Source organism: Orbicella faveolata, unplaced genomic scaffold, assembly GCF_042242905.1.
Source record: "Orbicella faveolata isolate gen_17 unplaced genomic scaffold, um_ofav_v1 contig_34, whole genome shotgun sequence".
Lineage (NCBI taxonomy): Eukaryota > Metazoa > Cnidaria > Anthozoa > Scleractinia > Merulinidae > Orbicella > Orbicella faveolata.
The window spans coordinates 3,439,191-3,456,829 of record NW_028301563.1 but is presented as its reverse complement, the minus strand read 5'-3'; the positions used below and the strand labels follow the sequence as shown (position 1 = coordinate 3,456,829).

The window sequence follows — 17,639 nt, the reverse complement described above, 5'->3', positions numbered from 1 at the left end:
TACGCAATGTTAAAAAGGTTTCAACACACTCAAATTGCCCCTGTAGAAGGTTACTAGACTTATAACTGTCGTGTTAGGGTAAACTCCACCCTAACCCTATGGAAGAGGAGGCAGGATGGCCCAATAGTTAATGCAATGGACCCTTATTGGGAATCAGTGCATTGTGTTTGTACTCTCATAGTGCCTTTCCTCACCTAGATATATAAATGGGTACTGGTTACGGAACAGGAGGGCAGGGTGCAGCAGAGGTAACCTCAATAGGTGCGCTTTTATTTTATTATTATTTTTTTAACACTCGTTCCCAATGCATTGGAGCCATCTAAAACTCCCTTTAAAGGGCCCTAGTTAGCCACAACTTTGTTTTTGTTTACATACAAGAGTTTGGTTTTAATGTTTTATTTGGAGCATGTCAAAGCAAAGAAAATCACTGGGAAGCTACCAAAGGTAAACGGGCATACTTTCAGGAATACAACTTACAGTAAAGCAACAAGACTTTGCCTCACCATACAATATCAATAATTCTGATGGCATCGAAAATAGCAGAGGCTTACTAGGGTCCTCTTAGAAACTGAGGACCTGACAATTACTGTATTATGCCTCAAAGCCGTGGCTTCCTTATACGAAAAAAACCCTAATATTATAATAGTCCTGCACCTGTCTAGCCCCCAAGTTAGCAGGAATAATTTCTACACGTAGACAATACTTAAACAGGAATGACAATCTGATGTATACTCTCTCACAGATGGCTTTTTATTTCTATGAAGGTTTAATTTTTTCCTTGTATTTCATTGTAAAAAGACTTAATCAAAACGATGACACTCTGTGTTATCATCAGGAAATATGTTTAGGAAAGATATAACAAATGACCATACTGCAATAATTTCATTTAAGCTTATTAGTTTTTGTAAGACCTACAGTGTACAATTAATAAACAACAACAGTGAGAGGTGTACTAGATCATCAAGATGAAAAGAAAAAAAACAGAAAGATATTTCTGGGTTAAGGTTAAATTATTTCTAGTCACTTTTACACTGAGCAGTAAAAATGTGGTCATCCAGAGTCAATTGAACCAAACTGAGTCTATGTTTGGAACACGTGACTTAGTTTGGCCCCGTGACTAAAGTGTACGCGAGCTCACGTGAGCTACTCGCGCTCACGCGAGTATGACTACTCCGACAGGCGTTTACAAAAAACAAGAAAGAAAACAAATCGCCAAACTAATACTCTCCGAAATTTGCATACAGTAATTTGTTATCGGGTGATTTGAAATAAATCTACTTTCGGGAACACTTAGCTAGAGAACTCGAATTTTCGTGGCACACGCTGATGTCTCGTATCTTTGGAGCATGGAAACCAGTTAGCGGCGCAAAGGTTACTGGGAGAATCAAAATGGCGAAGACCACTGTGTTTGGTATCGATATATCAATTTGTAGTATTTCGTTGTGAAAATGTCGTTCTGCGCATTTGTAATGTGTCAGGTGGAAACCGGTGAAAGCTTGGAAGGTGTATTTCCTGGTGGTCTGATTAACCGTGGTAAAAACCTTCTAAAAAGAGTCGATTCACTGTATAAACTGCCAGGGTCATCAAAGTTTTCTGGAGCCTGACAAGTATTGGTGAAATTTGACAGGAAGTGTTCTTACGAAGGAACATAGCATGCGGTTCTCATTATGGTATTGGAATATTTTGTCTGACTGAGACAGGGGAGCAACAAATCGATTGGGTCTCTGAAAAGGACTGAGCAATTTTGGACAGCCAAAATTGACAGTGGAGATGCCAAAAATATGGCAGAGAAGTCTACCAAGACAACCATTTATATAATTCGGGAAGCATTGTAAAATAAATGCATGTAAATAAGCTAAATTAATTTTAATTTCCCTGTTGTTTGAATAATGTATGGAAAATATACAAACATTTATCAGGCTTTAAACAACCCAGTCCTGGATGTTTGAGGCTGTGGTGACTTAATTATGTACCAGTATTGGCACAATATTGGTTTATTACAAGAAATATATGGAGAGACTGTTGCTAAGTTTAAATGTATATCACTCGAGTGAAAAAAAAGTCTTCTCAAGCCGCCTAAAATCGCCTTAAGTCGCCTTGAGTCGCCTTAAGTCGCCTTAAGTCACTTAAAATCGCCTTAAATCACCTAAACTCGCAATGTTTTTTCTGCGAATTTGGCTTAAAAGAAAGTGAAGAATGATCATCGCAGTTAATTTTCCAATTTAAGCAATTGGAAAGAAGAAGCCTGAAAAAATCAGGGCTTCAACGGGATTCGAACCCGTGACCTCCGCGATACCGGTGCGATGCTCTACCAACTGAGCTATGAAGCCACACATTGGGAGCGAGGTCAGTTAATTGAGCTTCTTCTTTCCAATTGCTTAAATTGGAAAATTAACTGCGATGATCATTCTTCACTTTCATCTACAACCGCAGTTCATATATGAATTATTTCATATAAACTTCACAATTTTGCTTAAGTCGCCTAAAGTCGCCTTAAGTTACGGCGACTTAAGGTCCCAGAGTAGGCTATAAACTATAAACTAGTTATTGACTATAAACCCTATAGACTATGCTGAATTACGTGCACTAAGTTTTTAAAATCAGGGTAGTTTTCCACACGCTTTTTCTGTGAAACGAAGTCGGTGATCCCCAATTTTTTTTGCATTTCTGACACAAGTAAGTCATTATTTGACTGCAGTAAAAAATTAAAAAAATCTATGGTACCACGCTAGACGGATTGCTTTTCCAAGTTGTGCAGACACAGTACATGAGTTTTCAAATACGTGTGCACAAATTTTACATCTCAAACAACTGAAATGTTCACTTATATTACGTTTAAGCTAAGAAATCATCAGGTAATTTTTTGTCAGTCTTAATTCTATCTTTTTGGCGACCAGCTAATTTTGGCTAATCGCTTAATTAAATTATAAATTTTAGGACCATTTTTTTTCATTGAAATGCACTCTTCCGTGGCCGATTTCCCAGAACAAAACAAGATGGATGTTTGCTGTTAGTTTAAGGTGATTGTTCAAATCTAGACATAAAAGTTGCCGAGAAATGATTTTGAAACTTTCCCAGAATGTTCTCTACAAAGCACTGTTTCGAAAAATACAATAAAAAGGATAGGTCAGCATGCTCGCTAAAGAGATATGATGGGCCAATCTTATCCATTTATGCCTAACCACGCGCGTTATTTCATCAGTTTACGTTACTTTTTGCGGCTGCTGGAAGCAAAGGTTATTAAAGCAGTACAGAAGGTCTTGAAGGTAGAAAATCTCGTGCACTTGGAACAATGTAATATATAATCTGTGGAAAAACCACACAATTCTAAATGACACTGACTCATAACGTTCCTCCAATCCTTGTTTCGAGGTCATAATTGGCATCCTCGAGTAACGGGTTTTGTGCACTTTTTTAGCAATATCTTTTTTTTCCTTACAAACAATTCGTTTCCTTAATTTTTCAACTTAAAGTGGATAATTTGTACACCAAAATTGTGCCATGAAAAGCATGGGTCTCCTTACTTGTTTAAGAGAAAACGAACACTTATTTCGCTGTCGAACTTAGCTTGAGGGGAATCTCTTAGGTTTTGTACATGGACACGCTCAAGTGCGCGCGCTAATGACGCGAAAATCGTACGCAGTGGGGATGCGTTATGCAGCACTGAGGAATCCCCTCAAGGGAAAGTTCTTCCCTTGGGGTTGATCAGGATCAGTGATCCAAATCACTCGGATCTTTGTGCATCAAAGAAGGTGATAAATCCGTGAAGAGAGTGGATTCAACGATTCCTTTGATGCGCCGTGATCTGAGCGATCTTGGATCACAAATCCTGATCCAGACCACCCCATAGGAACTACCCACCCCCCTCTACTAAAGTCACTAGTTGGTAACCAACGCTCCTTTGATCGCAAAGACAGTATGTAGTGTAAAGACATAGTTCCACTTCTATCAAGTACTTTTAAATATACCACAATCCAAGTCACCCTGACAATTTCAAGAAGGGAAGGGCGCAGGGGGTGGTGAACTCCCATATCAAAAGGTCGGGGATACTCGCCGTCTCGCCTAGAGGTATAAATGAAGGATTCTCGTCTCACTTAGGGTTTTCACTGCAAACATTACTATTTTTAGCTGAAAAAGTATCTTTTAAGGTTCACTCGATGAAAAAATGATTCAAAACACTCTTACTTCCGGTTTTAGGCTCGATATCCGCCGGTCTCTCGAGGCATTCTACTAGTGCGGGCTTCTTTTATTAATAATAATAATAATGATAATGATAATGATAATGATAATGATACTGATACTGATACTGATACTGATACTGATAATGATAATGATAATAATAATAATAATAATAATGACTTTATTCCAGTATATCCAATGCTCAATTGGCTCTTCATCTGGAAAAGCTAAACGACAATTAAACTAACTAGTCATTAAATCAACAGTGAAGTGGTATTTAGATAAAAGCTAGACTATAACTATATATCAAAATAAAATTACACTACAGTCATGTGTTCTGAATTCTTTCCACTAAATGGTTAAAATACAAAGGTATTTTATTGAAGAGGTTAACAGCTTCATCTTGGAATGTACCTGTTTCCATAGGTGTGACTGTGGATGTGCCTGAATTAGATCTTAAAGTCCTCGTACGTTTTACAATGTCTACTTTGAGATAGCTTGGCCATGTAGGGCTTTTCGTTTCTGAACAGCGGCCTGCAATCGAACCTTTTCCAAAGCTTGAACCACGCCCTGGTTGATCTCCTTTAGGCGTTTAATTCAAAGTTCCCGACGTGTAGGGAGGGAGGGAGGGAGGATTAGCAAGAGTGCAGGAATTGATTCTGGCGCGTACTTCGATAATTACCGCTCAACAAAATGTCCATACAATGACTATTTGTTTACCACATCGTTTTTAACCCTTTGGTCTTGGCTGGACAGAGGAAATCGAAAGTTTTGGGTCCCTCAAGAAATACCAGGCCATTAAACGTCAGAGGAAAATGGCCAAAGGCCAAAATAGTAATAAACAAAACCCTTCCCTTATTCATCATGAAAAGAACAGGTTTACGCTTCCAGACAGCGCACAATGTAACGTTAACCGATGAAATGAGGCAAGTGATTTGAACTAGTACTGGCATAAATGGAGGTGGCCCATCATGATCGATCATATCTCTTTTCCGAGCACGGTGTAGCCCACGTGTAGCCGTACCAATCCCCCTTTATCCACGGGGATGGCTACATGAAGGCTAAGCACGGTGACCTATCCTTTTATTTCATTTTTCGAACATTCAAAAAAGTTTCATAAAATCGCTCGACAACTTTTCAGTTTCAGAGGAATCACCTTAGGAGGAGGCAAAATGTTCTGATGTTTTTCAGCAAAAGGGGTCGGCGGATTGCATCCCGGGGTTGATACTTTAATTTAGATTGACCATGATAATGTAGATTTGTCTACCAATATTATATGACCTGCAACCTGTCTTTGGTATCCGAATAGTGTGAATAAAGATTGTTGTTGTCGTCAAATAGGAAAATACTATGTCTTACCTTGGCCAAATAAGTAAAAGTAGGAAAAGTAAATTTCTCTGCCCTAATATGATTGGAATACAAACACAATCCTTTCCTCGGCGAAATTCCATAAATCCGGCGTCTTTCCGTCATTTTGTAGCTTAGGTTGAGCATTGTTGTGAGGGTACAAATTTTTTACAGAGATGGCGTTACGCTAGTAGTTTTTATAATTTATGGTATTTCCACTTGAATTAATCCGTCAATGATCTAATTGCCATAAACCATAGAGAACTGGTTATATTTACCTCTAAAACGGCCATTGGTAATCATCGAAAGTATTAAGTGATTCATCTTGTGGAAATAAACAAGCTATGGACAATCATATTCCCGAGAAGTCTGCAGTCACGTACTTCATTAGTACACGGATGACGTGGGTGTTGCAAGGCAGATCAAAAAATACATATTCATGCGAACTTCTACAGAAAAAAAATCCATTATTTTATCCACATATATTGTTTCTAAAGATTGTTGTCAGCAGGTTATTGTAAAAACGAATTTATTCGAGGGTGACTACACGCATCACGCAATTGTTTAAATTCCAACGGCAGATTTAGGGCAAAATTGATAAGAAACTCAGGCCAAGGCGAGCTACTTGAAACCATTTCCCCAGTGATATTTTTTGATATCCTAACAGTTGGGTGTATTGTTGACCTGTAGAAAGTATTTTTATGGCATTTAAAGCTATAATCCATAGAAAAATGTGGCCGTATTCTAGTGCTGTTCGATCTCGTTTCGGGCTCAAAACTAAGTTTGACTTATATTATTTTCATTCAGTACCATGAAGACCTAAGCATAAATAAAAATCATTGAAAGAATCTCAAGTAGCTGTTGTGTGGTGCGCCACGTGATCATACCCAGAAGATTGCGCATAACCGGAAGTAGATTTTGAGCCCAATTAGGGTGAAATCGATTTTTTTGCAAAATTCTACCAAACAAAGCTGTATTAGAAGAAACCAACTACAGTCCGTTTGTATTCTTACCAGGGCCCTTCTATGGGCAAAGTATAAGTGAAATCGATATTTCGACCTGTGCCACCAAAAGTCGATTTTGATCGATTTTTATGCACAGTCACTCTTAAAAAGTGAAGGACGTTCTTTGCGTTACTTTGAAACTAAAATCAGAATTTCGATAGTTGCTTTTAAATGTTACGTACTTCGATTAATTTCTTGTAACTTCTGTTTTTAATTTGACAGCACCGTTTGTAAGTGCAACGAGCTCCTGTGCAAATTTGTTGGTGAGTAAAACTAACACAGATGGACAGATCGAGTCGAATCGAATTACAACGTCTTACACCAATAACATGGATTGCCAGTGGAATTTAAGTTCAAATGCAGAGATTGAACTTGCTTTCCTTAGTTTTTACACTCAACGGTCTACTGATTTCGTGAGAGTTTACGATGGTGGATCGTCTTCCTCTCCTCTGATTGGTACATTTAGCGGACCTTCTCAGTTCATCAAAGTTCTTCAAAGTTCATCCAGAAATCTTTACGTGAGGTTTACATCTAATAGCGCATCAACTTATCACGGATTTCACGCACATTACCGAGGTATGATGTTATGCAAGAACATTCTTACTATGAAATGACAATCAAAATTTCTAGCAAGGAACCAGATATAAAAACCTGAACAAACAAGTTTACAAAACTAAACTTATCACAAATTAAACTTATTAGTACGATGATTTGGTCATTGTGGCTTTTTATATAATATGGCAAATTATTGTCGCATTTTGTTTAGTTCTGATTACTCTATTGTTCGAACTGTAAGTGTTATTTATTTGTTCGCTTATTTGTTTATTTCTAAATTAAATATGCAATTATAGTTATCTTCATGATAATTTGCGTTTTGAAACATTCCACTCAATAGTCATTTCAGAAGGAAGCGTCCGTATCAATGGGAGTACTTTGTCAACCGGTAGAGTCGAAATCTTCTACAACGATCAGTGGGGCACGATATGTGATCATGGTTGGGATATAAATGACGCCAACGTCCTGTGCAAGCAGCTTGGTTTTCCACAAGCCTCGCACGCGTACAGTGGCGCAACTCATGGTCAGGGAACCGGTCCCATATGGATGGATGACGTAGCATGCTCAGGGAGCGAGTCACATATCTATGACTGCAGTCACCGTGGATGGGGAAACAATAATTGTACCCATGGTAATGACGCCAGTGTAAGGTGCTCTTATGGCTTTCCTGTGGTTCGCTTGGTAGGCGGTGGAAGTAAGTCTGGTCGGGTTGAAGTTTATTACAACGGACAATGGGGCACAGTGTGTGATGATAGCTGGGGTATGAATGACGCAAATGTGGTGTGTCGTCAACTTGGCTTCTCCAGCGCGTCCTCCGCTCCTCACAGTGCAGCATATGGTCAGGGATCAGATCCAATCTGGATGGATAATGTAGCCTGTCAAGGAGGCGAGGCTTCACTGTTTGAATGTACTCATGCTGGTTGGGGAGTGGAAAACTGTGGTCATCACGAGGATGCAAGCGTTGTTTGTAACGCTTAGACTGCTAAAAACTCTGCGTAAAAAATGGTTTAATCATGCAGTATCTGGTCCCTTTTGGTTGATTATCTAATTTAGCAACATATATATCACTACAGGAACTAGAGCTTAGTCTAAATTTCAGTTCGATTCAATTTATACCATTTGTACAAATAACTCTCATCTAGAGAAGATATATACAGCGATTGTTTTCCTTGTTTTTATTAATACAGTAGGATGATTAGTTGGGTAGCACAAGAGAAAATGAGGGAACAGCCCCATGAATTTTCTCTTTAGGACTTGACGTTCTTAATCATTGACTTCATAGTTGAGGATCTCAGTAAACTGAGACGTTTATAAGTAGAAGTTCAAGCTGAAAACTGCATGTGCATAGTCCGTTTAACCGCTATAGATTATGTCAAGTAATTTCGCAGATATCCTCAGCTGGTGCTCCTCACAATCCCTTGGCCAGTCGCCGATGACCAAAAGTTGCTTTGTTGCTTAAGATTTGTACGGATTTAGGGCTTAAGGTGCTTTTGGATATCATGAGATTTTAGGGTGAACACTTATAGAATCATACGACCCTCTTCGCCAAATAACTACTTTGCGTAGTCACGATAATTTGTAGATATATCGTAAGAGATATATTTAGAAGGTAATTTAAAGGTCAAAAACTCTGTTTATTCTCCTCGTGATCTACACATCACCCAAACAAACTTTAAAAAATTTGATTTGAACAAAACGCGATTATTATTACTGTTTTTTTTGTCTGTGTATGAGGTCTTTTCAAATTTATGTTTTCACGGTAAACCCATGCTACTGATAAGATAGACGACGAGGTCATGTTATGTAGTTTAAGGAATCTGAGTTTTGTTAATTTTCATTACGCGATGCATTTACAAAAAGAAGGAAAATAGTAATTGCTCGCATCTTCCCGTCTTGGCTTAGAAAACTGTCGACTCAACTTATTTTAACTTGAGTCACAGGATTCGTAGGATACTAACATACCAAAATTGAGGCATATTTGAAAGCTTTCGATAATTATTTTTTCAAATTGCGCTTTGTTCAAATCGAGATTTTCTTTGGTATGTTTGATAGGAGTCTTAAAGGCGCAAAGTATATTTGTGTGAAATTAATTTGTGACAACTTCAAGGAGGATAGAATTAACATTTTCACATATTCATTTTTCATTTTTAGCAAGGGGTGGGTGATGGGTTAACTTAAATTGCAATATTTCTATCATTTTTGTTTGTTTTTGTTTTGCTTTTGTTTTTTTAGCCCTCATGACAACGAAATTGCCATCTACGCAAATTAGTTTTGACATTGTGATACATGTATTTGTTCTTTTTTTCTGTGTGTTTGTTACAATCCGTTTTTTCCCAATTTTTTCTCTCTGTGATATTGCGGTTATCCGCATCCCCAGATGACAATAAAAAAGGATAAAACTTTATTTCGAAGAGTGTTAAGGTGAAATTTATTGTCATATACGTTTAAGGAGACAGTATCTAGTTAATAGTTTCACAGGTGCAGCTTAAACCGTTGTTAAGGAAAACGCGCTGTTCGTAGGAAGTGGTTTCTACCAGCTAAAAAAAGTAGTCGGATATCATTGATTTGTTTTAGTGGCCATGGCCTTGTTATGATAACTGTTTTTGCTTTATATCTATAGGTTTAAGGACACTATATCTAATTTATAATTTCACAGGAGTAAGCTTAAGAATTGGTTTCTACCAGCTACATTAAAAATAAATAAAAAAATAAATAAAACAAAGGTGTTGGGTATCAATGATCATTACGTTGTGTGTGTGTGTGTGTGTGTGTGTGTCTTTTTTGTGGTTTTTTTTTTTGCTTTATACGTTTAAGGACACAATCCCTGGTTCTGGTAGTTTCCCTGAAGGAACGAAAGTACTGCCTCATCTTTTAAAACTGATCTTTGCCCAGTTTCCTTTAACAAATTCAACTGTCATTGGTATGGCGAGGTTCTGTTTGTGAAAAAACATTCAATCAGCTACCTCTATCCACTTGCATAACCATATCGTTGTACAGAGAGGGGAGGGGAAGGAAGGGGGTGGAGGTGGTGCTGGAATTTGTCTGCGGTTTGCTGGTCACGATGTTATTTTTGATCCACTATCTTGAATTTAACTAGAAAATAACCTACCTTGATGGAAATTAATCCAAATGACAATGGAATATCAGGAAAAAAAATAAATAAAAAAATACTGAAACATGATAAATTCGAAATCTGGCTCGTCCCGTATTGAACATGTCAAATGACCTTACCAAAAAAAAAATACAGTATATTTGTAAATCAACGTTCAGCATGGGATGACTCTTTCCTCCTATTTTTTTGTGCTCCATTTTTTACTCTGTTCCCCAAGGTTACTGAATTCCTGGAAGAGGTTAGACTGTAGAATGAATGGTGAAAAGTGTGCTGATGTCTCTCATCTTCACGACTCGTGCTTCCGTAGGAAAGCCCAAGTGTTACAATGCAAGCCAGGCGTTCCTGACGTAGAGCGTGGAAACTGGGGATGAGAATGCGACAGATTGCTTTATCTTGTCTCTGCTCTTCGTGAGCAATGTAAATATACAGAATGCTGTGTTTTGTGAAGGAAGTTTGTGAAGAATCACGTCTTATACGTTCATCTCGCGTGCAAAGATGTCGATCGTTTTTGGAACAGGTCGGTCCTAGAATTATATTGTTCGGAAGGCTACCAGACAAGCAAAGTTCGCGCTCGTTTTTGCGAGATAGCAATAAATGAGCCATGTACGAGTTCAAATATGCTGGACGAGCACTTCAGCTGTTGAAAAAAATGAAGAATCATCGCAAACAGAGCTTCAAAGATCAAGCAAACATAATACAATTGGATGCAGAGAATATACTCAACGAAATAACTTCAATAGTAAATATCTAAGCGTAATTCTTGCGTTTAAATATCCTGATTTTTTTATTTACTTTTATTGTGTTCAATAATCTTACTTGCAAAGTACATATATGTTATTTGCCGGCTGGGAGGTCCGTATGGTTAAAAACTTTAACCGAGGTCTTGAAAATGTTGCCCGAGGCCAAGGGCAGCATTTTCAAGCCCGAGGTCACCGTTTTTCACTATAGGACCGACCCTAAGCCGGCAAATAAAATTTTTATTTCTTTTCCTGCGGTAAATTGGCTTACAAGTTGGTTTGTTTACGCAACTTTGTCATTGAATTGGCTTACGTGCTGTCTAAACACCATCGTAACAAATCTTACAAGCGAACGAACGAGTGACTCCGATACTAGACAAAGAAAGATGTATGAAAGAACAGATTTATTTCGAACTAGTTTGTGTTAGTTGTATCTAGTTCACCAGTTAAATCTCCAAAATTGTTTTTCCGGTGTGAAATTTCGTGCAAAGTTTGAAGTCGTCCAACAAAAACAATGTCTATCAGTCGTTGCGAATCACTCGAAATCAGACTCTTTTAACGTAAATTGAGAAGCAGAATTCGAGGAAATTCATTAAGTATGTCTCTTAAATACAGCAACGATCATTGAGTTAAACTCAACAGCAATTGACTTTTTTTTTGCATAAAATTGTCCGGCGAGAGAAATACAGGATTACACGCCATTACAGGGCCGAGCTACAAACAACCAATCAAACTTTCGCAACTTCGAAACACTCAATTGAATTTACTCACAGTGTTCCTTGCCATTTCAAAGTGAATAGGGATAAACTTGCGTTGATCAATCGTCGATGGAAACGTAAAAAGGGCAAAGGTTGACGATTACCGCTAGTTCACTCACGAAAATTGACCAACACGACAGTTTCACCCGCGCTGTTTCGCGCTGTTATCGTGACCGTGGTCAGAGATAGGAAAATCCGGACCGCGCTAAGAACCAATCAGATTGCAGAATTCGATACCGTGCCCTCTTGGGCAAAAATAAGATTTGATATTTCGGTACTAAGCCCGAGTAAACGCTCTTGGAGCGTCTAGTTTCTTGTTTTAAGCTTTAATCGTAAATCGTGAGCACAGTATACTTCCACACTTTCACGTTAAAAGCTTTCCTTTCTGTTCATATCAGTTGAGGAGATCTCATTGTCTGAGATCGCAATACTCTGCTGTGACTCAGAAAGCATAATTTATCAAGTACGGGTGGAATACTATGTAGTTGATTTATCGCAAATATTTGACAACTTGATTCCATGTTGCCGTGCGTCTATTCAGAAATAGATCACAGATGAAGTCAAAATGTGGTAAGAACAAGCCGACTGTGTCACTGATGTTCTTACATGTACCACATTATTATCTAATTATTATTATTATTATATTATTTTTATTACTATTATTATTATTATTATTATTTTTACAAGGAGTGGTGTTGTGAAAACATTAATCTGACTAAAAGATTATTTTGAGGCTGAGAAAAGTTGAATTTTTTAAATAAATTAATCTCATAAACATTTTGCCTTTTGGGTTTGTTACAGTGCGTTTACTGAAACCGGAGCCACTTAGACAATGAAAACCAATCAGATGGCAGAACTGAAACAATAGATTCCAACATTTTCAAATCCAGCCAATCAAATGTCCGGTAAAAGCAATGAAATCTCAACTTGTTCGTTGCGATGCTCGCGACTACGTGGTCTCAAGCTCAAGCCGTTAGTAACTTTCGCGTTAGAAATTATTGTGTTACTCTAGATTTTACATTTACAACCGTGATAAATTCATTAGATTGACCGTTTTCCACTGTGAACGTACGGCCACACAAACATCATCTTTACGGTTGTCGTTTAAAATCGTAGAATAATGTAATAGATTTTGACACTTTTTACAAAATAAATTCCGGTCCTACAATCTACCATGACAACAAACCACTTGCTGCAATACTGAAGAAACCGGTCGCAAACAATGCTGTTCGTCTTCAGAGAATGTTCTGCAGAATGTTAAAGGCAAGGATCTCCTCATTGCTGACGCCCTTAGCAGATCCCAAACGTCCAATCAGAACCGAAGCAAGAGTGAACAAGAGATTGAAATCACTGCGTTGATTCTTGAAGAACAAAGCATAAAACGCCACCCAAGTGAAATTCCAGACGAAACAGCCAACGACAACATCCTACAGTCAGTTATCCACCGCATATATGCAGGCTGGACAATCGGCAAAAGGTATGTGCTTGTTGAAATCCTTCCATTCTGGACCATCAAAGACAAACTGTAATCAAGTGATGGAGCTGTATACAGAGGTGATCGTAGTTCCAACTGCTATGAGAAAGATCAAGCACACATGTGCTCGAACATCTCTTTGGTTGCCCGGGATGAACTCTCAGCTGGAACAGTTCATTCCCACATGCGAAGTGTGCAATTAATTTCAGAAAAACAGCCAATAAGAAACAATGAGTCATCCAATTCCTATAATAACAAAGCGCGCTAGTCCTATATCTGATTCCTATGAGCCATCATGAACGAAATCTCTATGTACGCACGGCCGTGCGTATATAAGATGACGTGTGCAGTTTCAATTTAGCTGCAAAATTTCCGTTGAGTTTAGTGCAAGTTCCTTTCGTTTAAGTTTCGGCAACGTAAAGATTATTCTAAACAATCCAAACTCTACCTGGAGCCTTTGACTTTTGCCAAGCTAAGATGCTAACTTAAACTTGAATATTTTGAGTTTGTTTATCTACATTTTCATTGAGTATTTTTGACTTTGTCATTATAGTTGATTCGAAGAAGCGAATTTCTCTTTGCCCATTTAGAAACCAGATTAGCGTTTTCGTTCAACCGTTGCTCAACTGATCGTGGCGTGTTAGGATCCTAATGACCTTTGTTTTCCTTCGCCATGCATTGTGAGAACTTTGTAGTCAATCAAACATAAAACAATTCTGTTTTAGCGCCCAAGTTGTTGTCGCCATGTTGTAAAAGAATTGGTTCAGGCTTTTAGCTGTGCGTATATCGAGTTATGGATTCACTGGGGAAGTTTGGAGGGCACTCAACAAGCTAGAGTTGCTTGAGGCATAGCCTCGAGCAACTCTTGCGCTTCTTTAGTGCTCTCCAAACTTCCCGCCTAAATCCATAACTCGATATAGGCACGTTAAGCATGAACCAATTCCAGAAGTTGGTCGAAAATTGGGTGTGACATTTTAGAGTGGAACAAAGGACACTATCTGGTGTTAATTGATTATTAAAGGCGATTGGATTGAATTTGACCGAATGAACAACCAAACCGCAGCTGAAACCATTGATCTGATGCAAAAACAATTTGCAAGATGGGGAATTCCTGATGAGATCGTTATTGACTGTGGCAATAATTGTGACTCGGCAGAATTTTCACAATTCTGTCAACGGAAGAAGATAAAGCGCACGAAATCTTCTCACCATCACCTACAGAGCAATGGAAAATCTGAATCTACAGTGAAGATTGCCAAAACAGCACTGAGGAAATCCGAAAAAGCTGCATTAAACCCGTATAAAACATCACTGGACCAGCGCAATACACCCACGGTAGGAATGACAACATCTCCCTCACAGCGATTATTAAACCAGGAAATAAAAAGTGAAATACCTATGAAAGCAACTCTCCTGACCCCGCAACTTGCTGAACAAGTTTTGGTGGAAAAAGAAGAGAAAAGCAAGAAATCTCATGTCTATTATGATAGAAATGCCAAAGATTGAATGCATTATCGACTGGCGATACGGTAAGAATCAAGCCTGACGGATTAGCGAAAGGACAAGAGTGGAGGAGAGGTAGCGTCGTAAAGAGTCGCGGATACCGGTTCTATGATGTAAAAGTAGATGGCAAAGTACTTAGAAGAAATCATGTTCACCTGAAGCCAGATAAGCAAGACAACGCCCCAAACATGTCACCTCAGTTCCACACAACAGAGACCAAAGACTACCAAGACAGCCAAACCTACAAATAAGATGTCACTATCACGGCCAAACGAACACGTCAGGACGCTTAGTAAAAGTACCTGCACGACACTCTCTTTAGACTGGTTTAACGTAAAATTTTACTGGGGAAAGGTGTTAGGAGATTGGACCCCAATGTAGACCATTATGGGTTGTGTTTGAGAAAAGACTTGGGGAGTAAGTGCTGTGTTGACTTCGATGGACTGTTGTCCTGTTTTTTTTTCCTCGTGCCCTCATGTAACAGTGAGTGTTAGTTAGCAGGGGTCCTTCTAAAGTTAGTAAATAATATAGTTTCTCATGATTATCAGTTGTTAATTCAACACAGTCTTCTATCTACAATGTCTACAAGTTTTTTTGAGGAAGACGAAAAACAGTAATTATCGGTATCTTTTAAAACACCTGTCGCGGCTTTTAGTAATACAAATAGGTGCCTTACTTAGTCAGAAATGTTTGGAGTTCGATATGTCTAAATCTCTCTAATTTTCCTGCGATGCTCGTTGAACCATTCGCCCGCTTTATAAATTCTGCTATAAATATTTTAAGGAAAACGACCAATTTTTTAAGTTTACAAGACATGTTTCGACAGAACTTCTGTCATCTTCAGTTGAATGATTACAAAGCAAATTGAATAATAAGTAAACAAAAATGCTAATTAAGACAAATAGTAACAATAGGACGTGAAAAGGTGTAAATTAAAAGGGTAATTTTAGATTCACATGGTGTAATTGCTGATTGAGGCAAGGTGGTTCTTTTTGAATATGGATAGCCTCCTTTATCTTTAGTTGAAAGCTGGTAGTGGCGTGATCTAAAATATGAAAGCAGTCTGTTGAACACAATGAGCGACAACGTTCAGAATTCTGAAGATGTTTGAAAATGTGAGAGGCCTTATCAACGGCTAAGTGCTCACGTACGCGTGTGGAAAAATGTCGGTTGGTTTCGCCGACATAACAGGCATTACAGCCCGCACGTGTAAACTTATAAACCACATGTGAACGAAGCCCGCCGGGGATAGAGTCTTTCACACCAAAAAGGTTACCTATCTTAAAGGAAGGAAAAAACTAATTTGATGTCTAAATCATTACAATAGCGCTTGATTAAGTGTCGAATCTTCTTCTGAGTGATGACAGAAAAATGACCTATGTAAAACGTGGGCGAGGTGGTAAGGGGGTAGCCCCGGGGACAATGATTGCTATGGGTCCCAGTGATGTAACGGTAAACCACTTTTTCAATTAAATGGGCAGGGAAAAGGTTCTTTTTGAGAATTTCAGTGAGCTTGGTTATGTCCTCGTGTAACTTGAAATTCTCAAAAAGAACCTTTTCCCTGCCCATTTAATTGAAAATGTGGTTAACCGTTACATCACTGGGACCCAGATATAGCAATCATTGTCCCCGTGGCTACCCCCTTACCACCTCGCCCACGTTTTACTTTAAGCTGCCGTACATAGGCCATTTTTCTGTCAAGAAGAGGGAAGAAGAAGATTCGACACTTAATCAAGCGCTATTGTACATCCTCCAATAAACGCCCCGCTCCAATATTGACGCCCCGATAGCGAGAATAACATTTGAGACATTGATATAGAAAAACCTGCCAAGACGAACGAATTATGATGTCTGCTTTTCTCATTTGCACTTAATATAGAGAACATTATGACTATAATTAGGGTCCCTACTGCAACAGTTTTTCGGTTAAAGTATGTTCTTCTTTTAAGTATTGTAAAAGATGTAAATATAAATGTAAGTAGAATTAAAGATGTGAATGGTCCAAAAGAAATATCAGCCGCGTGCCTAGTAAGTCCCTCCCCGCTCTGTATCAAAAGCTTGCCTTTAACAACCAAAAGAGGGTATTAATCCCGCGGGTGTTATGCTCATAAGTTTGCAAGCAGGTGTTTCATTTGAACATAAACTAAACTTGAGTTCACAATGAAGTCCCATAGATATGTTTTCAATATTCAAGTTAACTTGATCACGCAAAAGTATTTAGAGGAAAATAAACAAAAACTTTACATGTAAGAAGTTTAATAAGCACACACATATATAAAAAAGAAACTGTAATATATTAATAGCTTTTGAATAAAACATTCAATAAAGGAGGGACGAAAAAAAAAAAAAAAAAAAAAAAAATAAATACAGTCGATAAAATTCACCCTTAAACAGGCGAGTAAGAACGAATTCTTTCCTTCAAGTGTAGTCGAGGAAACCACAGAAATATTATGATTACATGTCCATCTCAAAGGTAAATATTTTTTTGTTTGCTCGCATTAAACATGCACAATTTAAACAGGAAGTCTAATTAACAGCGGGAAGAATCACACTGACGTGAGTAACTAAGTAAGTCTCGTACAGCTACCACGCTTATCAACTGCATCGCCCAAAAAACGGTGACAACTTGCAGTGAGTTGTTCATTCGACTAAATATCAATGTCGCTAGCTTAACGTTATCCTAACATTGTCTACAAGACTCTAGAGCCTGCCAAGACGCCGTTTTGGTGTCAAACATGAATGGTACTGCCCTCGTTGTTTTGCTGTCATGGATTTTAATGACGCTTTGTCCAACGCACACGGAGGGTAAGTTCGACTGTCTTTGCATTTTTTTGTACTTATAAATTTAGGTTTGATTCACCTTTGAGTATCCTAACAGCCACAAGTGACACGGGTTGGCATCCCGAACTTTATGTCATGAGCAATTTGAGTATATATCGTTCGCATTTCCCATCCTCGACGTTGTGTCCA

The 17,639-nt window shown here is 38.3% G+C and overlaps 2 protein-coding genes across 2 annotated transcripts in view; both read left to right on the top strand.

Moving 5' to 3' along the window:
* LOC110068048 (uncharacterized) overlaps positions 1 to 9,831 on the top strand; it is a 28,043-nt gene extending 18,212 nt beyond the window's left edge. The window contains exons 17-18 of the mRNA XM_089271942.1: positions 6,753 to 7,106; positions 7,426 to 9,831. Of these exons, the coding sequence (XP_089128068.1) occupies positions 6,753 to 7,106; positions 7,426 to 8,063 (992 nt within the window). The 3' untranslated portion in view covers positions 8,064 to 9,831. The remainder of the gene's footprint in view (positions 1 to 6,752; positions 7,107 to 7,425) is intronic.
* Positions 9,832 to 14,210: 4,379 nt separating this feature from the next.
* LOC149104327 (uncharacterized) lies at positions 14,211 to 14,672 on the top strand. Its single transcript, XM_089272212.1, has one exon. The coding sequence runs from the start codon at positions 14,211 to 14,213 to the stop codon at positions 14,670 to 14,672; it is 462 nt and encodes a 153-aa protein (XP_089128338.1).
* Positions 14,673 to 17,639: the final 2,967 nt, after the last annotated feature.

Excerpts from the sequence above, each read along its gene's own strand:
- LOC149104327 (XM_089272212.1), top strand. The coding sequence starts at position 14,211 with ATGAACAACCAAACCGCAGCTGAAACCATTGATCTGATGCAAAAACAA.